The sequence below is a fragment of the Bombus affinis genome, chromosome 5, assembly GCF_024516045.1.
Source record: "Bombus affinis isolate iyBomAffi1 chromosome 5, iyBomAffi1.2, whole genome shotgun sequence".
Lineage (NCBI taxonomy): Eukaryota > Metazoa > Arthropoda > Insecta > Hymenoptera > Apidae > Bombus > Bombus affinis.
In genome coordinates this window covers 8,906,596-8,929,778 of record NC_066348.1, presented here as the reverse complement: position 1 = coordinate 8,929,778, position 23,183 = coordinate 8,906,596, and the positions used below count along the sequence as shown (strand labels likewise).

Here is a 23,183-nt window from a genome sequence, read left to right as displayed (position 1 = left end):
TGGACGAATCCGATACGATGAGTCGAATCTGTGCACCTTGTCTCTGGTCGAACGCGAGAGATCGATCGAGGTTGAATGCCGGTGATAGTCAATATTTCCAACAGGTAACTTCAGAACCCTTCGACAGATGGTGCGAACAGTGCTTTAAAATGGTGGCATGAAATTTAATTTCATTTTTTTTCTCCACGATCGACAATTTGCTTATAATAGAATTTATGAATTTATATAGATAAATATGGTAATTGCAAATCTAAGATTATCGAAGATTATGATGTTAAAAGTATTTGCACAGCACTGTATTTATTACTAATATTTACATGCTAATCAATTAGATCTAAGTACAGGGTTATCTACCATTCATTATCCAAATTTTAAATTACATTGTAAAAAAAAATATTCGGATCGTTAGGTATAAAAAATATTGAACAAAGTAGAAAAAGTGTTGAAAAATGCAAATAGTGTCATTGTACATATTTGATTATTTTTCAAGGAAACACCATGCGCATAGTGTTCGGTGACACCAAACTCCCCCTGTGTTATAGCCTATAACTAACTCTAGTTCTAGTAGCAGCTCACAGATGGCGCATGCCATGTTTTAATTGTAGTAGTAAACCTACAAGTTGCTATTTTCTAAGTTCTCGCGAGCGCGGGTTCTTAAGTGGATAATCCTCTATATTAAATATCGTATTATTTAGTAATATATTTCATATGACTATACAAATTTAATGCTACGAAAATGAAATGTAGAATCTAATAACCAAAGTACTTCATTAGAAAATAAATTTTTGTAACCTCTGTATATTAATATATGATAGAAACACCCTAATCAAAGTAGTATAATACATGTCTATTATTGTTTAAATATCTGTATTAATATATGTTTATCAAATCCGAGCATTGAGAGGTTAGGTTCAAATTCATAAACACACTCATAGTACAATTGTTATGTCACATTCGTTGTTTTAATCTGTATAGTTAAGAGCACAGAAAAATAGCATTTTAGCCAATCTTTTTACTGAAGAAATGAAAATTTGCAAATTCATGGTTTTTTATATAAGAAGGATGTCATATTCTTGGTAAGTACATATAACAATTATATAGAGTATCTAAAATACTACAAAGATGTTAATCAATATTATAATGCAGAGTTACTCACAAACTCGTGCGCATTTGAGATTGTCTAACTCAATGTTGCATCGTTCCCAATGTAAGCTGTAATCTGCAGAGGAGGAAGAGCTCATATTTCAGCACGTAGTTGATTATTCTTTTACTTCAACAAACAAAGACAGTCGAAATGACTTTTGATTGTTTCACGTTTCTTTACGTTGTATATGAACGCACACAAGATAGACTATTGCTTCGATAATATAACTGGCCATATGTCGGGTCACATCTGACCAATTATTGAGAGAGGTATATTTTTAGAAATTTCAAATATTAAATGCGAATGAGATATATATAGATAGTTGATATACAGTGGCTCACGAGAGTATTTTAACATTTACCATAGAAAACATTTATGTATTGTATATTGTATGCATTATATAAAACATTTTGAAATGTTTTATTAAGAATTAATATTCAGTAAGGCTATCTTTTATGTGTTCAACAATTTATTATATGTTTAAAATGGCTGTTCATATTGTATAATTAATTTATGTTTACAGTAAATACAACATATGCAATATATTATAAATTTTCTATTATAAGTGTTCAAACACTTTCGTGAGTCACTGTATATATTTATTTATTTTATATAGATAATATCAAACGTACGCTGTACGAAATCAGTTTCGAGAAATAGAGGGGATAGCAACGGCCGATTAATGAAGCAAAATCCCGGTAGGTTAACACAATGGTTTGTAAGGGGTGGGGTATCCCGTGACAAGGTAATACTGGTCATCGTGAACACAGCGCAGAACAGAACGGTACCATACTTTGGGTGCCAGTCAGCGCGCAACATTCATTTTTAGTAGGGAATTGGCTCTCGAACTGGAGCGCGGTCGCAACGACCGCAAGAGACACCTGTTGCGCCATTAAGTAAGCCGGCAGCCACGAAACACGAACGCAATAACGATGCGCTCTATTCGAATGTGTTTGCGCGCCAAGTGACAACGTGATTTGTTGACGATTTTCGTTCTATGTTTTGAAGAGAAAGGTTTTTTCAAAGAAGAGGTATACATTGTTTACTTATCTCGGTAACGTTCCTCTTTTTCTTTCAATATTTTGAGGTGCATTTTAATGATGGCTGTGAGATCAAACTGATTGAAGAGAATTTATTTGATTGCAACATCGATTTGCGCCAGAAGAGAGAGTTGAAGTTTTGTGGCTGTTTGCATCGATTATATTTCTTAAAGGACACTTGTTATGTAATGTCTTTTTAATACTGTTTTATTAGTATATAAATTATATATTAGAACAAGATAAAATTATAAATTAATATGAAAAATTAATATACAACTGTGTTATCGAAGTATTATATTAAATATCTTAGATGAACCGCTTGTAGTTCATTTCGAGTTTTAGCTAGTAACATTATACGGTTATTCCTCCAATGTAACAGTAATTTTTCACCGTCCACAATTAAATGTGTAACGCAATCGAGTTGCAAATTCGGGTAAACCTTCTTTCACTTCTCTACTTCTTTCTCTCTTCTAGATTCCAATTGTATTAGGCAACATACTAATTTAATTAAAGAATATATTATGGTACGAAAGGGACAAGTATAATTTTTCTTTTTTATAAAAACAAGTATTTTATAAAAACAAGTTTTTTATAAAACAAGTAATACTCGATAAGGTCATGTTTTATTTGCAAACACTATCGATTATATTAACAATTCATTTCATTTGCAGTTTGTGTCTACAAAGAAGAATAACTCAAATCAAGATGCAAACAACATTGCTTATATAACACATAATAAAAATTTTAAGTACCTCTGAAATAACCATATACATGTATAAATTTTGTACATCTATTTATACAGATTTCTTATCACTTTACATGGATTTTATGAAAAAGACAGAAGAGTTATACACATTCGACCTTAACAAGCACAACTCTACAACACCTTGGAGACACATTCTTGCTGAAATGCAATCCCGTCGTCATGTGCATAATAATGAATCGATTACCATGTAGTAATGAACGTGATATCTATTACATTATAGCTTCTATAGTGGCTATAGTTCAAAATATTTGAACATTTATTACAGAAAACTTTTATATATGTATTATGCATATTACGTAACACATTTTGAAATTCCGTTGGCATTGTAATAAGGCACGATTATCATGATTATATTGATGGAATTAGAAGTTAATCTAAAAATGTATATAGAAGTCGGAGAACATTTACTGCAAACATATATCTGGTAAAAAGATAAAATATAACAGTTTCATATAAATATATAATTAATAAATATTGTAGATTATTAATGTAATGAATAATTGATCGTTCGAATACTTTGGTAATCTTTACTATATACTTGCAATAAACACCAACATATATATAACTTCTACATATGTACATATACAGATTATATGATAAATGCAATATATTCATAAAATGTTTTTAGAAGTGTGAATCAATGTAGTTTGTGAATCACTGTACATCATATATGCTATCAAAAATTTCGTATCTGACCATTGCCTGTTCCTAACAGAGATTAAAGCTCAATAGAAGAAGGTCTTGCGTGACACCTTGTGACTTAAACTATATATTTTGTTGCTGAGACAGAAATAAACGAGGTAAACGACAGGTAACGGTAACAGGAGGCAGAGAACGCATTATCGCAAATCAGGGTGAAAGAGCTAGAACGGAAGCTTCAAAAACTGCCAAAAGACGTACAAAAGGGACACAAGGATGTTAAAAGTAGTGGGATTGGAGGATAACCAGCGATTTGCATTGATGAAAGTAAGTCAACCATTCAATTGGAAAGAAGGTACGACCACAGGGTCGAGGTTAATAATATGTCACTCTTGGAAAGAACATTATGAACGTGTCTAGCGAATATTTTACTAACGTTCTGGAATTTTGTGATTGAGCAATTTATTTAATTTAATTTTTGTTTGTTGATTTCAATATACGAAACATATCGTAACGTGATTTTTTTGTATATTTCTATCACTATCAATGTCAAACTTATTACGTATTTCGAAACGAACCAACGAAATATATGAAGTGTATATTTTAACAATAATTTATCCGATATCAAGTAGAATCAAGTCTTGCTTTTGTCGATTTCTTATTTTTACATACTACTCCAAACAAATTATTGCCTAGATACTTCGTACATATTATTGAATGCTTCTTGAATTGCACAATAAATTGATAATAATAAAGGTATATAATTGAGTTTAAAAAATGTGTGGATGCTGAAACTTCCATAAGTAAAAGTGCAAGAAAAAATGTTAGCATTCAGTTAAGTTTCTTCGATCAAATCAAATAACTTTCATCTGAGTATTTTTTCGCATTTCTGATAGTCAGAGAAATAACAGCGCACGTACACTCAAATCGGATACACTGGTAGAAAGTTACAATAATAAGGAAAATTAATGACAAGCTACAGTTTCTTAAACTAAAATAATTATAGTGTCTTAATTATTTAAATGTTACGTTGTTAACTGGCAACGAGAATTTTCTGCAAGATCGCTCTACATACGAAACAGATACAAAGACGGGAAACAAATGTCGGTTCAGTCCTTATTGTGATTCAAATAAAAAAGATTGAAATAACGAGCAATTATCACAGCTACTTTAAATACAGCTGATACCGTATGCAAACTTGAAACTGAATAAACAGAGAAGTGTTAAATTACATACATGATCACAGAATATACTATTAATATACAACTAATTTGAATAGACAATCAAAAGCAATAAAAAATCACACGATTCACGTAATAAAATTTTTACACTTCAGAAACATTCTATAAATGAAAGGATAAAAAGACAATCATTACACATGTAAATTCTTGACTAGAGCAAATGAGATTATTCAGTACACAGGAAATACTTAATATTGAAATAATGTATCCTTCATTGATATGCAATAAACATTAGAAACGTAGTAAATTTAATCTGACCTCGTCATTGTTATGAAGAAACTCGGAAATATAAAGTATGATACTTTATACTGTAAAGATTTATTTAAAATGAAGCTACTAAAGAGTTATAACATTTAGCAATATAATTAGTGTAAGTATATACAGGATGATACATTTGGAGTGATATAATTATCTCCTAAACCATTCGTCATGCAAACAAATGTTTCAACTAAAACGTACTCTATTTCGAGGGAGACATCTCCTGACATCATAAATCTTATCTAGATGGACGTGCCTTCGAGATTTCAAGCTTTTTTAAATGGTGCTATGTATACGTTTTTATTCAGATAAGCGTGTGTCCCATTTCATGACGAACAACTTACAATATATTGATGTTTCAAGGTCATTCAAGATCACTTACTGTCATTCAAAATTTATCTTTACTCACCAGAGTATTTCGTCGATTCGACCGTGAACAGAATTCTAAGTCACCCTAATGATCGTAAATTATCATTACTTCTATTTACGAACAGAGGATTGCCGCTACGCCCGATACTTAGATATCCTCAGTTACTGTTACAGTTGCTTCGAAGGAATCAATATTATTATGACTAACAAACTTCATTTTGGTATCAATTCAATTTACGATGGCTCATTATACATACAACGAAATTGTAGATATGATTTGGGTTGTTAGAGAATGTCGAGTGAGAATGTTCGAATTATTTCTGCAACATTGGAGAGGATGAAACTATCTTTTAGAGATAGAGCAAATCAGTGCATTGATATCTGAGGTCATTTCGAATACCGACAATAAATAACAATTTCTGGACGTTTAAGGAAGGCAAGTTTTGAACGGCAGTAAACTACCTTGAATGAGCTCGGAGTGCAAATATATCTAGGTCAATGAATTCATCGTGGAACGGACTACACGTCCATATAAACAAAAACATATAGTTCCACTTAAAAAAGAAGAAGAAAAGAATTTAAAGAAGCAAGTCACCTGGAAATCTCGAAGGTACGTCCACCTAAATAACGTCCGAAATTACGGCGTAACATTCGCAACTTTCAGAATTCGTCATAGTCTACCTATCTTATATCGCCAAGCCTAAATTTATAGATATAAATTTATAGCTTGACAAACTTGACACGTATTGTTACTTCTATAAAAGGAGCGACGTTAACACATGGATATATTTTTTAATGTTCATCTTCTACAATGATTCTATAAAGAATATATTTATATCTATGTAGAATAGCTCATGAAAGTTGAACACGTACTACAGAAAAGTTGTATAAATTCATTATACGTATTACACAAATTTATTTGAAATTTCATGAACATTGCAGCGAGGCACGATTCCATGATTATGTCGGTAAAATTTGAAATGAATTAGGAAATGTATATCCATAGAAATTATAATACAAGATATTTCTTATAAACATAATTTGTAAACAAACATATTTAACAGAGGTTTTTTAAAGTATTTGAACAGCCATTCCATTAATAGGCAACCATCATTCATATTGTATACTAATTTTTTATTAAATACATGTTTGCCCTAAATGTCTTATAACTTTTATATAGATTTTTAGATTGGCTTCAAATACCAATAACGATGATAGCTGTGCTTCATTAAATAAAATTTCAAAATGTTTTATGTAACACACATACTATATAAAAGCATTCTATAATAAGCATCCAAATACTTTCATGAATCAGTGTATATACCAACACTAATTATCTTGTTAAATTTTACAAATCTCTACTAACTTCATTCTATGTCTACGATATTTTCATTCTCATATTTTGACCATTCTACTTTGTGATTTCTTTTTCTTTTTTCCAGTCATTCACGCAATGACACTTGTTATCATGCAAACCTGTTCGGCATGGAGTATCATTCTATCAGCGGATCATCATCATACTCGACGATGAACATCTACTTCCTATTCCTTTAAAACTTTCATTTCACATTGCCGGCAGTGTGCGCGCTTTTTATCATCGCTTTCGTCGTTCGCAAACGTGTCATTATCCGATGGATTTCACCTGATGAAAACTACTTTATCGCGGGACGTGGACCGTGCATACACCTCTTCTGTCTTTGTTCGCCGATTTCTTTTTTGAGAGTCGCTAAATCCATCGGTAAAGTTTAAATAATTCTTCCTTGTGAAAGACAGTTCTTTCTATACCTGTTTCTTGTGTATATCATGTTTTTGCAAACGAACGTCAGGATGATCGAGAGTGAACGGTTCCCTCGCGTAAAACGGCACTTTCTTTACCCTGCTGTTCACCTATACAGACTGACACATGATCTTACAACGTGACGCTAATACTATTGAAGATTAAACGCACACATTTGTACATCTCCGCATGTCCATTAGCCTCCTTATACACGATTCTGTGCGCATAAATCGGTTTCATCAGGTACTCGAATTGTGCTACATTGAGGATGTGACTAGCGTACTAAGTTTCATGTTTCATCAATCGATTAGATTACACGATAGTTCCTATAAATTCTGTTTAGTTAATGAAGAAGGAAATTTTGCAAAAGATATTATGTAGTATAAGGGAAAAGGTTAATACCTATAGATAGTATAATAATTAAAGATTAACCAGTATTAATAAATTGGTGGATAATATTTTTTCGTCAGTCAATTAAATTACGTGATAGTTCCTTCGTGTATTTTATTTCATATAGGAAACTTGAATAAAGATAGTGGAAGAGAGACAAAAGATGAATGATATTAATGTATCGGTGGCAATTAAATTTAGTATAATAATTTTTCATTTTTTGTAATAGCGACAGCAGATTTCTATCATTAGTAGATTGTGAGTTTTTACAGAAATTCATATTTTTATAAATACTACTAAGATAAAAACTGAATATAATTTGTTTCAATTTCTAAATATCATAGCGATAATTTTACGTTGCAATTTGATATATGTAAAATATTCAAAATAAGATATACGTTATAATAATTAGAAGGTCAAATACATAAATCTGTGTACAGGAAAGTATGTATTTTCGTAAATATTCATAATGTAATTATTATTATTGGATGATAAGTTATACAATATTTATATACTTTGTAATTCCTTAGTTAACTTTTCTGAAAGAATAACTCCAATTTAATTTTACTTAACAAGTACCTGCCAATATCAAGCGTTAGATAGAGTTTCGCCTGATGTTCGATTTAAGCTAACTGATCTAAGCTGATGTTCGGAACTAAGCAATTTCGCGAATCGTGACCGGCAAACGAAGATCTTAGAAAATCTTGCAATTATGGCAATTGGGGTCTCTATAAAACGTGCATGAGTCTGCTATGTGCGGAAGAAGTTTTTAGAAAAAAGCTAAATTAACATAGAAATAATCAACGTAATACATATACTCGCCTATATATTTTTTACTTTTATTTTTTTTTTTGATTGTCATTGATTAACGAGGAAGCAGAAAGCATATACGTCCTTCTATGATAGATTCGATTAATCGTAATATTATTACATTAATTCATTTTCAAACTGAAGTGATACAATTTACAATGTGTTGGAGAAAAAAGAATAATCAGAATAGAAGTTGAATTTTTATCATAATCGACATTAGGAGAAATTTTTCTAAAATTTACTCTATAAGTATTTGCAAATAAAATTAAACTTAATTAAAAAAACAGAATTCCAAATGATGCAATTTTCAATATGACAGAAAAAATATATATTTAGAATAGAATTTGAATTCTTACCATGATATTGCAAATATTGCAAAATTCATTCGAATTTTTTAAAATGAATTCAGCATGCAAAATAGAGTTTCAATTATAAGCACGGATTCCATACACGTCGTGTATCGGTGACCCGTATTTTGATTATTGGTAACAGGATTGAGTTAACCTGCTGAAAAATCTACGTGAAAGTAAATAACTGCAGGTGGTTTTGTGTGAAACAAAGTTGTCTAAGATTTTTGCGCTGACCGTAAAATTGTTGGTGCACTTCCCAGAAAAACGATTTGCTTTCACTGCAAATCATGGATGAAAGGCGTGCTAGCAAATTTTCAATATAACCAATCCCTCCTGCTAAAAGATAGATACAGTGTGGCTACAAATGTTATAGCAATACGTATTTTATAAGTTATAGCGTAAGATTATAGTATGACATAAGCAATGGCATAATTACGTGGCATAGCTTTTAATGTTTCTCGCTCCAATTTATATAAGTACTATGCTATTTCAGTTTCCTAACACTGTGTCATTATACTTTTGTTGTACAACTATGTAAAAAGATGTAGGTTCATCACCATACTTTTGCTAAACCTAACTAAATGAAATTTACCATGAATCTTAGTAAAAATACATAAAAAATTAATTAATTTTTCATAATCATTTCTGTTTTCATTTGGATTCTATGAAATTTGGAAAAACCGAAGTATTTATAGCATTACAAAGACTATTTATTTTTTTAAACCATACAAATCTTTTTTATATCTCACATTTCTTTAAAAATATCTATTATCTTAATGCATCTTTTGATAAGACACTTGTGTAAATTATTTGCATTTACATCTATTATTAATATCACGAATATATTTATATATATATTCTTTACTTCTTTCTCTGGCAACCATAAACTCGCATAGTCTTAAATCTTCTTTTTTTTTTGCTATTTCGTGTATGATACGTGAATTCTAAATTTTATTACATAACTGGCTAATTTATACAAACTTCTGATTTCAGTTTAGGCGGACAGTTCAAGATATTCTGAAACAACCGCATCATGACGATAACTTTCTACTACGTTGGCTTCGAGGTATGAATTCTTGTAATTTGTTGTACGGTTTCCCAACATTGCATGTGTCAAACGTGCCCCGAAGAAAACTTATCAATCTCACGACAAATCGCAACTTGGACCTTTATGTTCATTTATCGTTTCCTGGTGATTATTGCTTTTATGATATGTATCCTATACACAGTCATCTTTAACGTCCCACCTGATTGGCTGGTTTAAAGACGGCATGTACAATCATCAGAGAACTTAAATTATACACAATAAGACATTGTTTGCAAATCCTTATGTACAGTGACTCATAAAAATATTTAAACACTTATCGTAAAGAATTTTTAAGTACAATGGCTTCAAAAGTATTTGCAAACGCCTTTATTTTCCAGTGAAGCATTTTCTCATCAGACCCTACGATTCATTTTCCTGGTATTAAATTTTTCTAATCATAAGAAAAAATTACTAAATGGTACGAAATATACTTGATCTTAATTCATTAATATGTAAATGCTATAATAAATACAGTGATGTACAAATACTCTTTTTAGCCACAGTATATATATATATTGTATGTATTATATTTATACAAAATTTGGAAGTTTCATTAGCGCTGTAATGAGATAGGATTGTTATGATTACACCGAACACTAAAATTTGAAACAAATTTGAGAATGTATATAGAAGTTACAAGATATTTCGATACCGTAACCATGCATAATAAAGAATTAGTATATAACATAAATACTAGTCTTAAACATGTAATTAGTGCTAAAGATGATCCCACTGAATAACATGGCTTATCAATGTGATGAATAATTGACTATTCAAATATTTTCATGAGCCATTGTGTGTGATTGTAAATCATAATTCAGTAGATGTGAATTCTCTTCTGTTTTGGTCTCTGAACAAAGCCTCGTAAAAGAAAGAATCTAACATTCACTACGTAGTGTCTTCGAATTAAGTGTAATTTGCAATGAAATACACGTGATGAGAAATTAATAAATGGTTGAACACTAATAACACAAATGGAATATACTTCGTATACTACTCAAAAGATTGTTATATAAAATAATTTAAAAAATAAAAAATTATAAATAAATATAAATTGATATATAAAGATTCTTTAATATCCATTCAGTACAGTGAAAGAAATGTATTTTCATGAGATCATTGAATAAAATTAGACATTAGAAAATTTACAACAGAGAGGAAAAAGTTTTTTGTTTAAGTATTTTCTGCGAAATTAGGAAATTTAATTTTAATCGTATAAAAAAATATATAATAAATGAACATAAAATTTTAATTAGTATTAAATTTATTAATTTCCCGATTTCATTTGAATTATAAATATGTAATGTAAAATTAAATATTTCTTGACTCTAAAATAGAAATTAAAATATATATATGATTTTTAGCAAGAAAATGGGAGCCAGCTGCTGCGGAGAAGATGCTACGTGAGGTATGGATGTTTTCATCTATAATTACTGACACAAACCCATCTACTCACTTCCCTATTTCTCCCTTTTTTTTTATTATTTAGTTTTATAGAAACCGAAAAATAAATAAATTCCTTCGCTGTAGAAAAGATCTTTTCGAAAGGGGGACAACTTCGTTCAAACTTATATTGAACTTTCACATATCTCATATTGCGTCGGTTGCATTATATGTGCGAATTAAACAATGTAACCATATTATTATTAATCACATAACTAACAGATTTATAGGACTTTATTTAATTAATTTTAAAATTTCATTATCTATATATTAATTGAATTTTTCCTATTTTATTGTATTCCTATTATTGTGTATCTCTCCTCTATAATAAAATGTAATACATATTGTCAATCGGATTGACTCACATTGATATAAATATTTCGATAAATTTTTGTTTGATTAAAGAAAAGCTGTGAAAGATATTACACGAAGGAAATCTCTAATAGCATATATAAAAATGAAGTTTCTCGCGACTGTTTAACGGTATTGCCATGTAAAATTGTGCAGAAGAGAATGTAAGACCAAGCCACCACTTACTTTGCGAGGTATATACAGTGGATAATTATCAATCTTGTTGAGCGACTGCAATGTATTAGACACTAATGACACCGATCCTAATGAATTCATTAACTGTTTGTAGTCTTATTTTAAACTGTAATACAGTTGAGATCAACATTAATTACTTAGTATTTAGTATTGAAACATATTGATTAAAGATACAACTCCTGCTTTAGATAGATTTGATATTACTGGTATTAATAGAAACAAATCAAAGTACAAAGTATGAAGATACGTTGTTATTGACAACAAAGATACAGAAATATATCTAAATAATAGATCACTTCTGAAAATAGTGTATTGAATATGAATCAGACCAAACACAATGTTATTATTTATGAAAATATGAAAATATATATTCTATCCATGAATTGCTCTTAAATATAGCTTATTGAGTGTGAACCAGTCGAAGCAAAGTACTAAAGGTTATTCGCGCTACAAACGGTTAACAAAAATGGATGAAGAAATCATTTATCTCAGAGAGCAAACTTTTTCATACTAAAAATAAGGATATATAGTTTCGAAATCATACGCATTCCTTGGCATACTGTTATCTAGAAATCTACGTCTTGGGGCATAAGTTGCACACTTAATGTTAGCATCGACTATCACGTTAATCAGTCATCACCTTTCGCGCTTGATGCTCTATAGCTCTAGCCATGAATTTAATCGAGAAAGTCTGAAGAAACACGTTCTATGATCTTTTGAATTTTCACTGACTTGTAGATCGTCTACGAAGCGTTAACGAAGTATACTCTCTCTATGGTCTAGTGGCCAACAGAAGGAAAAAAACAATTCTTCTACACAATATGCACTTTTCATCGCTTCAGATGCTTCGCAGTATAGTACTTCCGAATTCTTTTCGCTGTATTCGCAGTTAATTAATTATTACAATTAGTTTAATTAATGAGCGAGGTACGAGCAGTACATTATTTATTAAAGAAACGTTTGAATTTGTTTATATTAATTTATTTTTTATATTATTATAGGATTTCTATATTTTATACATATTAAAATATTAAACAATTTTATTATCTTACTGTGAAAAATATAAGAAAAGAGACCGATTAATTTTGAAATTTAATACTTGAAAGTAACTTTATCCATTTTCTTTAAATTGAACTTGTACCATATTTAAACTTATATCCATATATATATATATATATGAGAGAGAGAGGGAGAGAGATATGTATATATGAAAAGAATACTTGTTCATAAAACCGGGAAAAATCGGTAAGTTCTACAGCTCACACCTCAAGTTGATGAGCAAAGAGAGAGCAGAATAACTGTTTGTAATGCAAACAACTGCAATATTTCATACCTGCTTGTATATTGATAAACCTACTTTTGTACAGATTTCTTTTTATATTCATATATTTCGTTACAAAATTATAGTTAGAAAATATAAAATTATCATTAACAAATTAGCGAAGAAAGCATATTTAATAATTAAATTAAAGTTTAACGTTATTTATAGTAAATTTAATAACTTAAATTCTCTTACGTGAAGATGGTGATTGTAATTTTTTCTTTGTGTCTGCATCGGTTTATAAAACCGATAAATAAAGACGAAAAATAAAACGTTGGAGAACTTGATACACGATTCGATGCTTGTAACGCTACCCATATTGTGACATTATCGATTTCCATAATTAACGACATTAAAAAATGCGAAACGTTCCTAATATCGCGATGCGTACTACTTTCTTCTTTCGAATAGAATTCCGGATATTGCAATATGTTAGCTGTAACTATAATCCCTTTCTCCCCTTAAGGCAGACTAGAAATTAAATTTCTCAATTCCGTGTCTTGATTATCCGCTTAATTCTTAGGTATTAAGAGAACGTTTTTATAGAAACAGAAATTTTCTTTGAACTATACAGGATGTATGTATCTATGTATCTCTGATAATAATCGTTCATGGTACTGATGTTCTCTAAAGCTTCAATCATTCGCTGGATCTTTTATTTCTATGTATGTAGAAAGTCATCGATTCGATTATTATCTTCAATTCTCTATAAAATTAATAAAAAGAAAAAATTCATATGAATATATGTCATATTTAGTGTTTCTTGCAAGACATTATTTTGATAATTCTAGTCGTATTGTTTTTAGTCTAAAATTATATTTTCGAAGTATATGTTGAAAATTATAATTTTAAACTTATAGATTTTTCTGTCATAATATTGTGCATTAAATTACATTACATCATTATACACAGTACTATATACAGCTTAATAGTCTTTAGGATTTGAAATTCACAAAGTATGAATATATTATTTTTATGAACATTTTTTACCTATTTTATTATTAATACATGTACGTTATATTTATAATACTTTCAAACTAAAAATGAGTTACTTTTTAGTCTATGGAGTGGCGAAAACAATGGGAAGTTGACAAATTAACCGAATGGGATCCTCCTCAAATTTTGAATGACTATCTACCTCACGGTTTATGTGGTTTCGATAAAGATGGTGCCCCAGGTAAATTGTAGAACATATGCTCATCATAGCCGTAATTGAGGATGAAACATAATGAAATCAATAATTCCAATATTTCTGCAGTGATTGTAGTGTATTTCGACGCATTAGATATTTATGGTATTTTGCACGTAGTCTCGAGAAGGGATATGATAAAGGTGACCATAAAACGTCTCGAAGAATACTTAAAATTATGTAGAGAACAAATGTTAAAACACGGTCCAGCAGCTGGTCAGGTGGTCGTAATTTTTGACATGCAGGGTTTTAACTTGAAACAATATCTCTGGAGACCAGGTAAAATTTATGTATATCGACCATGATTACATAACTTCCTTAGAGTATATTTTGTTCGACTCTTTAAAGTATCATTATTGTGATAAATATTAATTCATAATTTTATTTTCCAGCTGGAGAAGTTGTTATTACTTTAATCCAAATGTATGAGGCTAATTACCCAGAGATTTTAAAGACCTGTTACATAATTAATGGTACACTTTTTATATTACAGATAATTATATCATAAAATGATTAATGGTTTATATTTCGTATTCTTTTGTAGCTCCAAAGGTATTTGCTTTCGCATTTTCGGTGGCGAAAAAGTTTATGAACGAGTATACCTTATCAAAGATTCAAATATACAAATCGGATCCTGCGAGATGGCAGACAGCGATATTCAGTAACATTGACAGAGATCAAGTACCTGCTTTCCTTGGAGGCACCCTTAAAGATCCTGATGGCAACCCAAAGCTTGGTACCAAGGTAAAGAAAAAGAAAACTAAGAAAAAGAAATTTATATTGTTTCAAAATTTGGACAAATTTCTTGATAAATAAAATACGATATTAAAATTTTTCTTTATGTTCAGATTTGTCTTGGTGGCAAGGTCCCTAAAGAAATGTATGTAAATAACACAGAGAAAGATAAGGAGAACTTTACAACAGTTACAATTAAGAAAGGTGGGAAACTAGAGCTTGATATCCCAGCGTCTGAAATGGGATCTCTGTTAAGGTATAAAAAATTCATAAACTAATTATATGATATAATTCTATATTTATTAATCGTGAATGGTTGGGAATTGTGTAGCTGGGAATTTCGTACTGAGAATCATGACATTAAATTTGGTATTGTGAAGAAAGATTATAATGGAACACAGAAAGAAGTGATACCAATGCGACGAGTGGCTGCCCATCAATTAGATGAGATTGGAATTTTGACCTGTGAAGTACCTTCTACATGTGAGTAGACATTGTGTAAACAGTTGCATCATCAAAATATCAGATACTTTATCAATAACTTTATCTGTTGTAGATTCCATTATTTTTGATAACACTTATAGCATAATAAGAAATAAAAAAATCCATTACTCCGTGAAAGTTATACCACCGTCAGAATCACAAGAAATAACACCAACAACTTTATAATTAATGTACTTAGAATAATAATATATTATAGAAAATATTCTCTCTGAAAAATACATTCTATACAGTGTAATTAATATTAAAAGAAACCAATGCTTTTATGTTATTGCTAATCTTTTTCTTTTTTAATTGTTTATATGTAAGAAACGAAAGTTACTTTATACAATTTTTACAGATTTTATAAAAATTTACTTTTACATTTAAAGATTTATCCACATGCTTAGTTGGACATTACAAAATGTAGTTCTTGTTTTATTTGTGATAATTATAATGATATTATATATATTTATGGTATATATATGTGTGATAATTGTATATGTTGAAATGATTTGTAAAAAAAAAAAGGAATTCTTACAACAAGACATATGTAAGCAATTCGACTAAAGTAAGATACTATTACAATACAATTATAAGATAGTTCTATATCTCCTAATCTTGTAAGAGATTACTCTGAGTACAAAATTGATTGTTTATTATATTACTTATAACGAAATAACATTTAGTAAAAAATTCATTGTTTACTGACTTACAGAACTGCTCATCTTAAGTTTCACTGCTGTAGCATATGAAATTGAATTATTTAATCATCTTCATCAGTAAGTAACATTTCAATCAAGTCAATCTTTTGACATTGATCACCTTCTAGACGTTTTTGCGTATTCCATTTTGCTAAGGTTGGCAGTACTCTTAACTTTGTAACAGAGTTTGTTCGAAATGGACAATTCAAATCCTTCCAACTAAAAGATAGAAATATTTCAGACTAAATTTAAAAAAAGAAGTATACACTAATATATACATTTTATTCTATTAAACCACCTACAATGGCCGATCTCCAACTTCAACTTCCACCAAGTGTACTGATTCTGGAGCTGTTTTAAACCCATCTTCTATGAAAGGTTCCGCTGTAATAAGAATAAAATGTTTTATATTTATATAGATTACTAACTTATTAATATGGTATGTTATAAGGTATACATTTTGCAGTATTTAAAAAAAGCGTTTCTTAATCTATCATGTAATTATATTAAAACAAACATGTAAAATGGAAAGATACTGATTCTAAGTGGTTTTATAGAAAGAAAGCAATGTGTCATAAAATTAAGGTTATATATAAAATAAATGACTACGGTACAGCAATTATACCTTCTACGCAGTCTGGGCACCAACTTTTGCCATTAGGAAGTTTTTTACCACTATAAAGTACGTATACTGATTCATTAGATTTGAAATTTTTCATAAATTTGAAAAAATTCTCGTATCCCTCTACGCGGTGTCGTAAAACCATCTTCTATTTTTTCTTTTTAAATGGCAAAACGCAATGATATTAAAACTTAACGAGTATTTTTTTATTCTATGTGTTGCAATATGTTACTGCGCAACAGCCTCTTATCAATTGTAAAATGGTGACACCTTTTGCACGAGATATTTTCAGTTGATATTAATCCAATTGATAAGAGACGATTCGTTCCGATTAATAAAAATGAAAGTAATTAATATTTCAATTAATACACATTTACTTTCAAGTTATATTATGATTAATAAAATTTTGTAATTGAAAGATAAGTATTAATTCAACAAGTATCTTTCCAATAAGTAATAATGTCAATATTCTATGCCTTATGCCTATACTATCGTACATATATATTATATACATAATATATACGTAATTGACCGTTTAAATACCTTTACATACTTTTACATTACATATGTACACTTGATATATCTTTGTAAACTGAATGTATATATACTAAATACCATATAATTTCTATATATAATTTAATCTTATAATACCGTATAATTTTATTTTCAAATTTGTTTTAAATTTCATTCATAATCATATTAGTTAAGCTTCATTACAAAGGTAATGAAATTTTAAAATGTTTGAAAATAGACAAATTAACAAACAATATATTTATCAGAGTTTTGAATAAGCGTTTGAATACTTTCGTAAACAACTGTATCTTCTATACGTATACTAATATGTTCATATATTCATGCATTGAATGTTTCAATCACTTCCTATGTTTTATGTGTGTTTGTAATTCGAATAACGTACAACTTTAAAAATCTGTTGTAGATTGTCGACTTTTATAATTAGTAACATAATGATATTTAAATGAACCGCGGAAGATTCCACCGCGAAGATTTGGCAATAGCGTCGTAGAATTCCGTAGTTGTCAATTCCTTGCAAAATTTTGAACGTGATCGCCCGATTGGTCGAGCCGTACATACTCCCACTTCGATAACATGCCGATGACGAGGTTCCACAACCAATCGGAGTGCACGTAAGGCCGAGGGTGTTTGGTATGCTCTCGGGACAGGGCAGCTTGTTCGTAGTAATTCAAGGTTTTGATCGTCTAACAATATTGTTGTGCTATCGTTGTCTGTTACAAAAGAAATAATTCGCCTTCGACGGCCGCGAAATCTTGTTGGATTTAATTTAGCCGCGCATAGAATGGCAGCAGTTTTTGATATCGAATTGCACGATGCGGACACGGTAAATAGGGACGAGTCTGATGATGATGTTATCGAGATTGGCGAGGTAATTCTCCATCTGCACACGAGCACTCCAGATTTCCTTATCGTCATTTTCTTTTCACGTACCATAACATTGTCCTATACGTTTTTCTTTTCACGTAGGAAGAGTACGATGCGAATCCAAACGTAAATGAGATAACTGAGTAAGTAAGCTTGTCCTTTACGCTTCGTATATATGCATTATATATCTATCTATCGTGCCTGAAAGTTTTTCTCATGGTGCTGACAATTTTTTTTTTCGCATTGCCTGCTAGATCGGAAGGTGTCGAAACAGTACCTATATCGGAACAGAATGTAAATCGTGGACGGGAAAGAGCTGGACCGCAGGATTTCGAACTTTGTAAAGTTATCGGGAAGGGTGGTTATGGCAAGGTCTTTCAAGTGCGTAAAATTACGGGTAATGACAGTGGCACAATTTTCGCGATGAAGGTAGGAAAATTTTGGTTTCTCCCTTTCTTGTTTATGTATTGGATATCTTATCGATATCATATGATACGCATGGAATAATATTTTTATTAAGATATCGATCTTATTTCGCGAAAAATTTTAATTCATTGTTTTTTTCTATTTATATAAGTTCTTTGTCTTCCTCTGTTTTCCATGAGATTTTTGCATAATTATGATCTGTTTTTATATATGTATTTTTTTCAAATATGAATTGCTTTGAAAGAGTAGAGTTGTGATAAATAATTGAATTTGTATTTTAAAATTTTTATGAACTTTATTAAGAAAAATGTCTATTTATTGGAAATGTATATCTATTCTGGAAATAGTTATGTGTTTAAATATAAAGTAATGGCTTATACGTAAATTGTTGTTTATTTTATAAAGTTAAGAAAAAACTATAGTTCATATATATTGATTTTTTATTCAATATTATGTATATGCTCAGTGTTAATTTTACCTCTACTTCATTTTAAACACACTTATTTAAAAAATAGGTCCTGCGTAAAGCTTCAATTATAAGGAATCAAAAAGATACTGCACATACTAAGGCTGAAAGAAATATTTTAGAAGCTGTAAAGGTAGGTCAGAGCTACATGTATTTTAAAAATTCAGACAGTTTTTATATATTTGCTGTCTGTTAATATTGTGAGATAAAAATAATGTTTAATCAACATTCATCACATTATAATCATTTTAATACATAAGTACTAGTTAATATTTTTAATAAACCACAATGTGAAAAATTTATTAAAATGTGTATGTGCTTTGTATCTGGCAGCATCCTTTCATCGTAGACCTTATGTATGCTTTCCAAACTGGTGGCAAATTATATCTGATTCTGGAATATATGTGTGGTGGTGAACTATTTAGACACTTAAATGATGAAGGCATTTTTCTTGAAGAAACTGCTTGGTAAGTGAAACAATAACATTTTAATAATCATACTTTGATTGTGATCTAGTTTTAAAGGAAAACTAAGCAAATCTTATTTTTATAGCTTCTATCTATCTGAAATAATATTGGCCCTGCAACATCTTCATTTACAGGGAATTATTTATAGGTATTTCAAAGTTGCTAAGCATGTCAAATTAAATAGAGTAGTTAAATGTATTTTATGACATATCATTATTTCTATGATTTAATTGTGCTTTTAATAAATTTTCAGAGATTTAAAACCAGAAAATATATTATTAGATGCAGAGGGACATATAAAATTAACTGATTTTGGTTTATGTAAAGAACATATACAAGATGGCACTGTCACACACACATTCTGTGGTACTATAGAATATATGTAAGAAAACTTTTGTAGCTATTGATACAAATGGAATTTTGCAATCAGGTGACACTAATATTGATATATATACTTTAATAAAAGGGCTCCAGAAATACTAACAAGAAGTGGACATGGTAAAGCAGTAGATTGGTGGAGTCTTGGAACTTTGATGTATGATATGCTCACAGGTTCAGTAAGTATTATTAGAGATATTGAAATGAATCAGTAAACTTCCTAACGTTTGTATGTTCAATGTCTAGCCACCATTCACATCTGATAATAGGAAGAAGACCATTGAAAAAATTTTACGTGGTAAACTAAATCTGCCACAATATCTAACACCTGATTCCAGAGATCTCATACGAAAATTATTGAAGGTTAATTTCCTTAATTACAAAAGTTACTTTATTCTAAATTATTTAGTAACATGTAATTATATTAGAAATATTATTTAGTAAGATTTTTAAGTAAATATTATTTTATATTTATAGAGGCAAGTTGCACAAAGATTAGGATCTGGGCCGTCTGATGCGGAACAAATAAAAAGTCATCAATTTTTCAAGCATATCAACTGGAATGACGTAATTTCTCGAAAATTAGAACCGCCTTTTCGACCAACATTGACAAGTGAGGATGATGTGTCACAGTTTGATAAAAAATTTACAACATCCGCACCAATTGATTCCCCCGCGGAATACACGTTAAGTGAATCCGCCAACAGAGTATTTCAAGTGCGTTTTCAGACATTTTCTATATCAGTACTTTTTAAAGATATTTATTTAATTATTAAACAAGCTTTTTATATTTTTTTCAGGGATTTACTTATGTGGCACCTAGTATACTAGAGGATATGTATTCACAGCCACGGGTAATAAATGCTAGAAGTCCACGTAGAGGCAATATGCGTGGTTTTTCTCCTAGAGGCACGCATTTTCATTTACATAATAATCATGTACAAAATCATAGGTAAGCGTATACATTATTATCTATGTGTTCATTGCAATCTACTTCATTAAAAATAATTTTTTATGTATTGCAATTCGATAACCGTGATTGTGACAATTTATAGACACAACGGAGTTGGACATGGAAATGTAGAAGATACAGAAATGATCGAAATCGGCTAACTGCCACTTTTTTATAGTGAAAAAATGCTTAGCATTTCGGCCTAACTGCTGAATATCCATGACCAATCCTTGTGTCTCAGGGAGGGATTTTATAAAACATAGATGGAGTAGCAAAAGGATAGGTCCAATATCCAGTGCTTCATTGGATGTTCAGTAGTTAAATGTAGCTAATTTTTTTTTTTAATCAAATCTAATTATAGTACAGGTACTAATTAAGATTATGCTTTAAGAGCAGCGACGCAGCGAGTAGTTATTTGGTAGCATGTAATAAAAAATATATATATTTATGAGTGAAGAAGCTCTTGAAATGCGAAATAATCAAGAGAGAAAGAATTTTATTTACTTATTTTGTCGTTACTAGCTATGTACTGAACGTTATAACAAGATGCATTATTCGCATACATTATAGGCAAAGTACTGCATACTTTTCATTAATCCGTTAATACGTAATCACTTTATTGTGTTTTTTGTACATATGATTAGCAGGTTGGTTGGATATTCATATACAGATATATATATATGTATAGAAAGAAAGAAAAAAAGATGCACATACAAATGTCATTTATGCAAAGTGCGACAGACTGAAAAATTCCAGCACTTTTAGAGATTCATAAATTATACTGTTAATACAAAAGTTTGACGTTCAACCATCCTGTAATACTTGTATATTTAAAAGTTCGTACATGGCGCGTGTAATAATATTGCGGTGTACGCATGCTTAAGTGTAATTAATTCAAGAAAAAAAAAAAAAAGGAAAGAAAGAAAGAAAGAACATATAAAAGACAGATAGATTTAAATAACGAAGATTCACAGCTGCCACAACCGCTCCGCCGCTCAAAATTCTATATCCGATTGTTCATTTACAAAAATATTTTCAGCAGTAATAACGTTTCCATGGCAATAATGTAAACAATAACGCATCTGTACGATAGTCATAGAACAAAAAAGTTTACGTAATACTGCAACGGAATTGTATTTGTACAATTGAAAGTTCCTAAAGTGTGAGTTTGAAACTCTGCAACTTATATTCCAGACTTTGAACATACAAATACCATTTGTAGAAGCCCTTGTTTCTTCATTCTACGAAAATTAATTTAAACACTTGAATGCCTTAGAGAAAAAAGGGAGGAAGTGAACTCCTGTATAGTTTTGTGTAATTAACGAAAAAATGTAACACAAAAGCAAGTTACCATGGTAACAATGTTACTGCGAAATGTTGATTTTCCGCCACCAAAACATATTTCGTATTTGATGCTCGTGTTTATATGCTGTTCAGTGTGACATTGTACTGCAATTTATTTAAATATCTATTTGTTACGGAAATATTTATATATTATCGAAAGCTAATATATTGGTTTTGACGTACACACGATACACAATAGTAAAGATTTGAAAGAGATAGTGTAAAGAATAAGTGTTTAGAGTGACTTGTTGGCCGCTCACCGAGAAACTTCAAACTACCCAAGTGTTCACAGGCCATACTATTTGGCATTACAATTTTATCTATATTTACTATAGCGAATATACACACATGGTCGAAATGTTAGAAAATTCCCACTGTGAATATTACATTTCGACTATGCATACACACAACAAACGCATATATATATTGTGTATATATATATATATATATTCAATGTATATATACCGTATATATATGATTATACTATTCGCAATTGTATTGTATTACAAGAAAAGCGTGTATTCGAAGAATAATTTATAAGCTACTTTTTCTGTACGTATCGAATGATGTATTTTCGATGTTGAAGCGAGAATCTGTCTACAGAGTTGCTCGAATAAGCTGATCATCGTATTTAATGTTTACGGATTTTTCTGTAGTAGAAAATACCAGAACAAAATGTGTAAACGATGTTGATGTTTCGTTACATCGTTCTGTCGGATTTATAAAGTGAGGGATTAGCATTTAATTGATAACTGTAAAAAAACCTGCATTACGTCAGTAATGGCGTCACAATGTATTATCATATCTACATATATAATGTACTATAATTTTTTATGCGTTT

The 23,183-nt window shown here is 30.0% G+C and overlaps 3 protein-coding genes across 7 annotated transcripts; 2 read left to right on the top strand and 1 right to left on the bottom strand.

Annotated features, from left to right (window-relative positions):
* Positions 1-1,865: 1,865 nt before the first annotated feature.
* Positions 1,866-15,877, top strand: LOC126916085 (SEC14-like protein 2). 5 transcript variants are annotated; one of them, XM_050721474.1, is made up of 12 exons: positions 1,868-2,175; positions 3,666-3,916; positions 5,890-6,067; positions 9,778-9,850; positions 11,236-11,279; positions 14,241-14,358; positions 14,440-14,649; positions 14,763-14,843; positions 14,915-15,114; positions 15,219-15,361; positions 15,437-15,588; positions 15,662-15,877. In XM_050721474.1, the coding sequence occupies exons 5-12, from the start codon at positions 11,268-11,270 to the stop codon at positions 15,772-15,774; spliced, it is 1,029 nt and encodes a 342-aa protein (XP_050577431.1). In that variant the 5' UTR covers positions 1,868-2,175; positions 3,666-3,916; positions 5,890-6,067; positions 9,778-9,850; positions 11,236-11,267; the 3' UTR covers positions 15,775-15,877. The 5 variants fall into 5 exon arrangements, with proteins under 5 accessions (XP_050577428.1, XP_050577429.1, XP_050577431.1 ...); XM_050721471.1 differs by lacking the exon at positions 5,890-6,067 and having other exon boundaries at positions 1,866-2,175; positions 3,740-3,916; XM_050721472.1 differs by lacking the exon at positions 5,890-6,067 and having other exon boundaries at positions 1,866-2,175.
* A 343-nt stretch (positions 15,878-16,220) lies between these two features.
* Positions 16,221-17,377, bottom strand: LOC126916099 (thioredoxin domain-containing protein 17-like). The gene is made up of 3 exons (XM_050721509.1): positions 16,915-17,377; positions 16,592-16,673; positions 16,221-16,508 (listed from the first exon to the last, which is right to left on the bottom strand). Exons 1-3 carry the CDS (start codon positions 17,054-17,056, stop codon positions 16,352-16,354), a joined length of 381 nt encoding a protein of 126 aa, XP_050577466.1. The 5' UTR covers positions 17,057-17,377; the 3' UTR covers positions 16,221-16,351.
* A 660-nt stretch (positions 17,378-18,037) lies between these two features.
* LOC126916080 (ribosomal protein S6 kinase beta-1-like) lies at positions 18,038-21,940 on the top strand. The gene is made up of 12 exons (XM_050721460.1): positions 18,038-18,313; positions 18,412-18,452; positions 18,564-18,738; positions 19,251-19,334; positions 19,535-19,668; positions 19,754-19,816; positions 19,922-20,050; positions 20,135-20,225; positions 20,293-20,409; positions 20,524-20,763; positions 20,847-20,998; positions 21,102-21,940. Exons 1-12 carry the CDS (start codon positions 18,227-18,229, stop codon positions 21,157-21,159), a joined length of 1,371 nt encoding a protein of 456 aa, XP_050577417.1. The 5' UTR covers positions 18,038-18,226; the 3' UTR covers positions 21,160-21,940.
* Positions 21,941-23,183: the final 1,243 nt, after the last annotated feature.

Bases quoted from the DNA above. Each gene is read 5' to 3' on its own strand.
- LOC126916099 (XM_050721509.1), bottom strand. From the start codon at position 17,056: ATGGTTTTACGACACCGCGTAGAGGGATACGAGAATTTTTTCAAATTT. The intron at 16,674-16,914 runs GTATAATTGCTG...TTCTTATTACAG, and splicing joins GTGCCCAGACTGCGTAGAAG to CGGAACCTTTCATAGAAGAT. The intron at 16,509-16,591 runs GTAGGTGGTTTA...TCTATCTTTTAG, and splicing joins GAAGTTGGAGATCGGCCATT to TTGGAAGGATTTGAATTGTC.
- LOC126916080 (XM_050721460.1), top strand. From the start codon at position 18,227: ATGGCAGCAGTTTTTGATATCGAATTGCACGATGCGGACACGGTAAAT. The intron at 18,314-18,411 runs GTAATTCTCCAT...CTTTTCACGTAG, and splicing joins ATGTTATCGAGATTGGCGAG to GAAGAGTACGATGCGAATCC. The intron at 20,999-21,101 runs GTAAGCGTATAC...GACAATTTATAG, and splicing joins AATCATGTACAAAATCATAG to ACACAACGGAGTTGGACATG.
- LOC126916085 (XM_050721471.1), top strand. From the start codon at position 3,866: ATGTTAAAAGTAGTGGGATTGGAGGATAACCAGCGATTTGCATTGATG. The intron at 14,359-14,439 runs GTAAATTGTAGA...ATATTTCTGCAG, and splicing joins CGATAAAGATGGTGCCCCAG to TGATTGTAGTGTATTTCGAC. The intron at 14,844-14,914 runs GTACACTTTTTA...ATTCTTTTGTAG, and splicing joins GACCTGTTACATAATTAATG to CTCCAAAGGTATTTGCTTTC.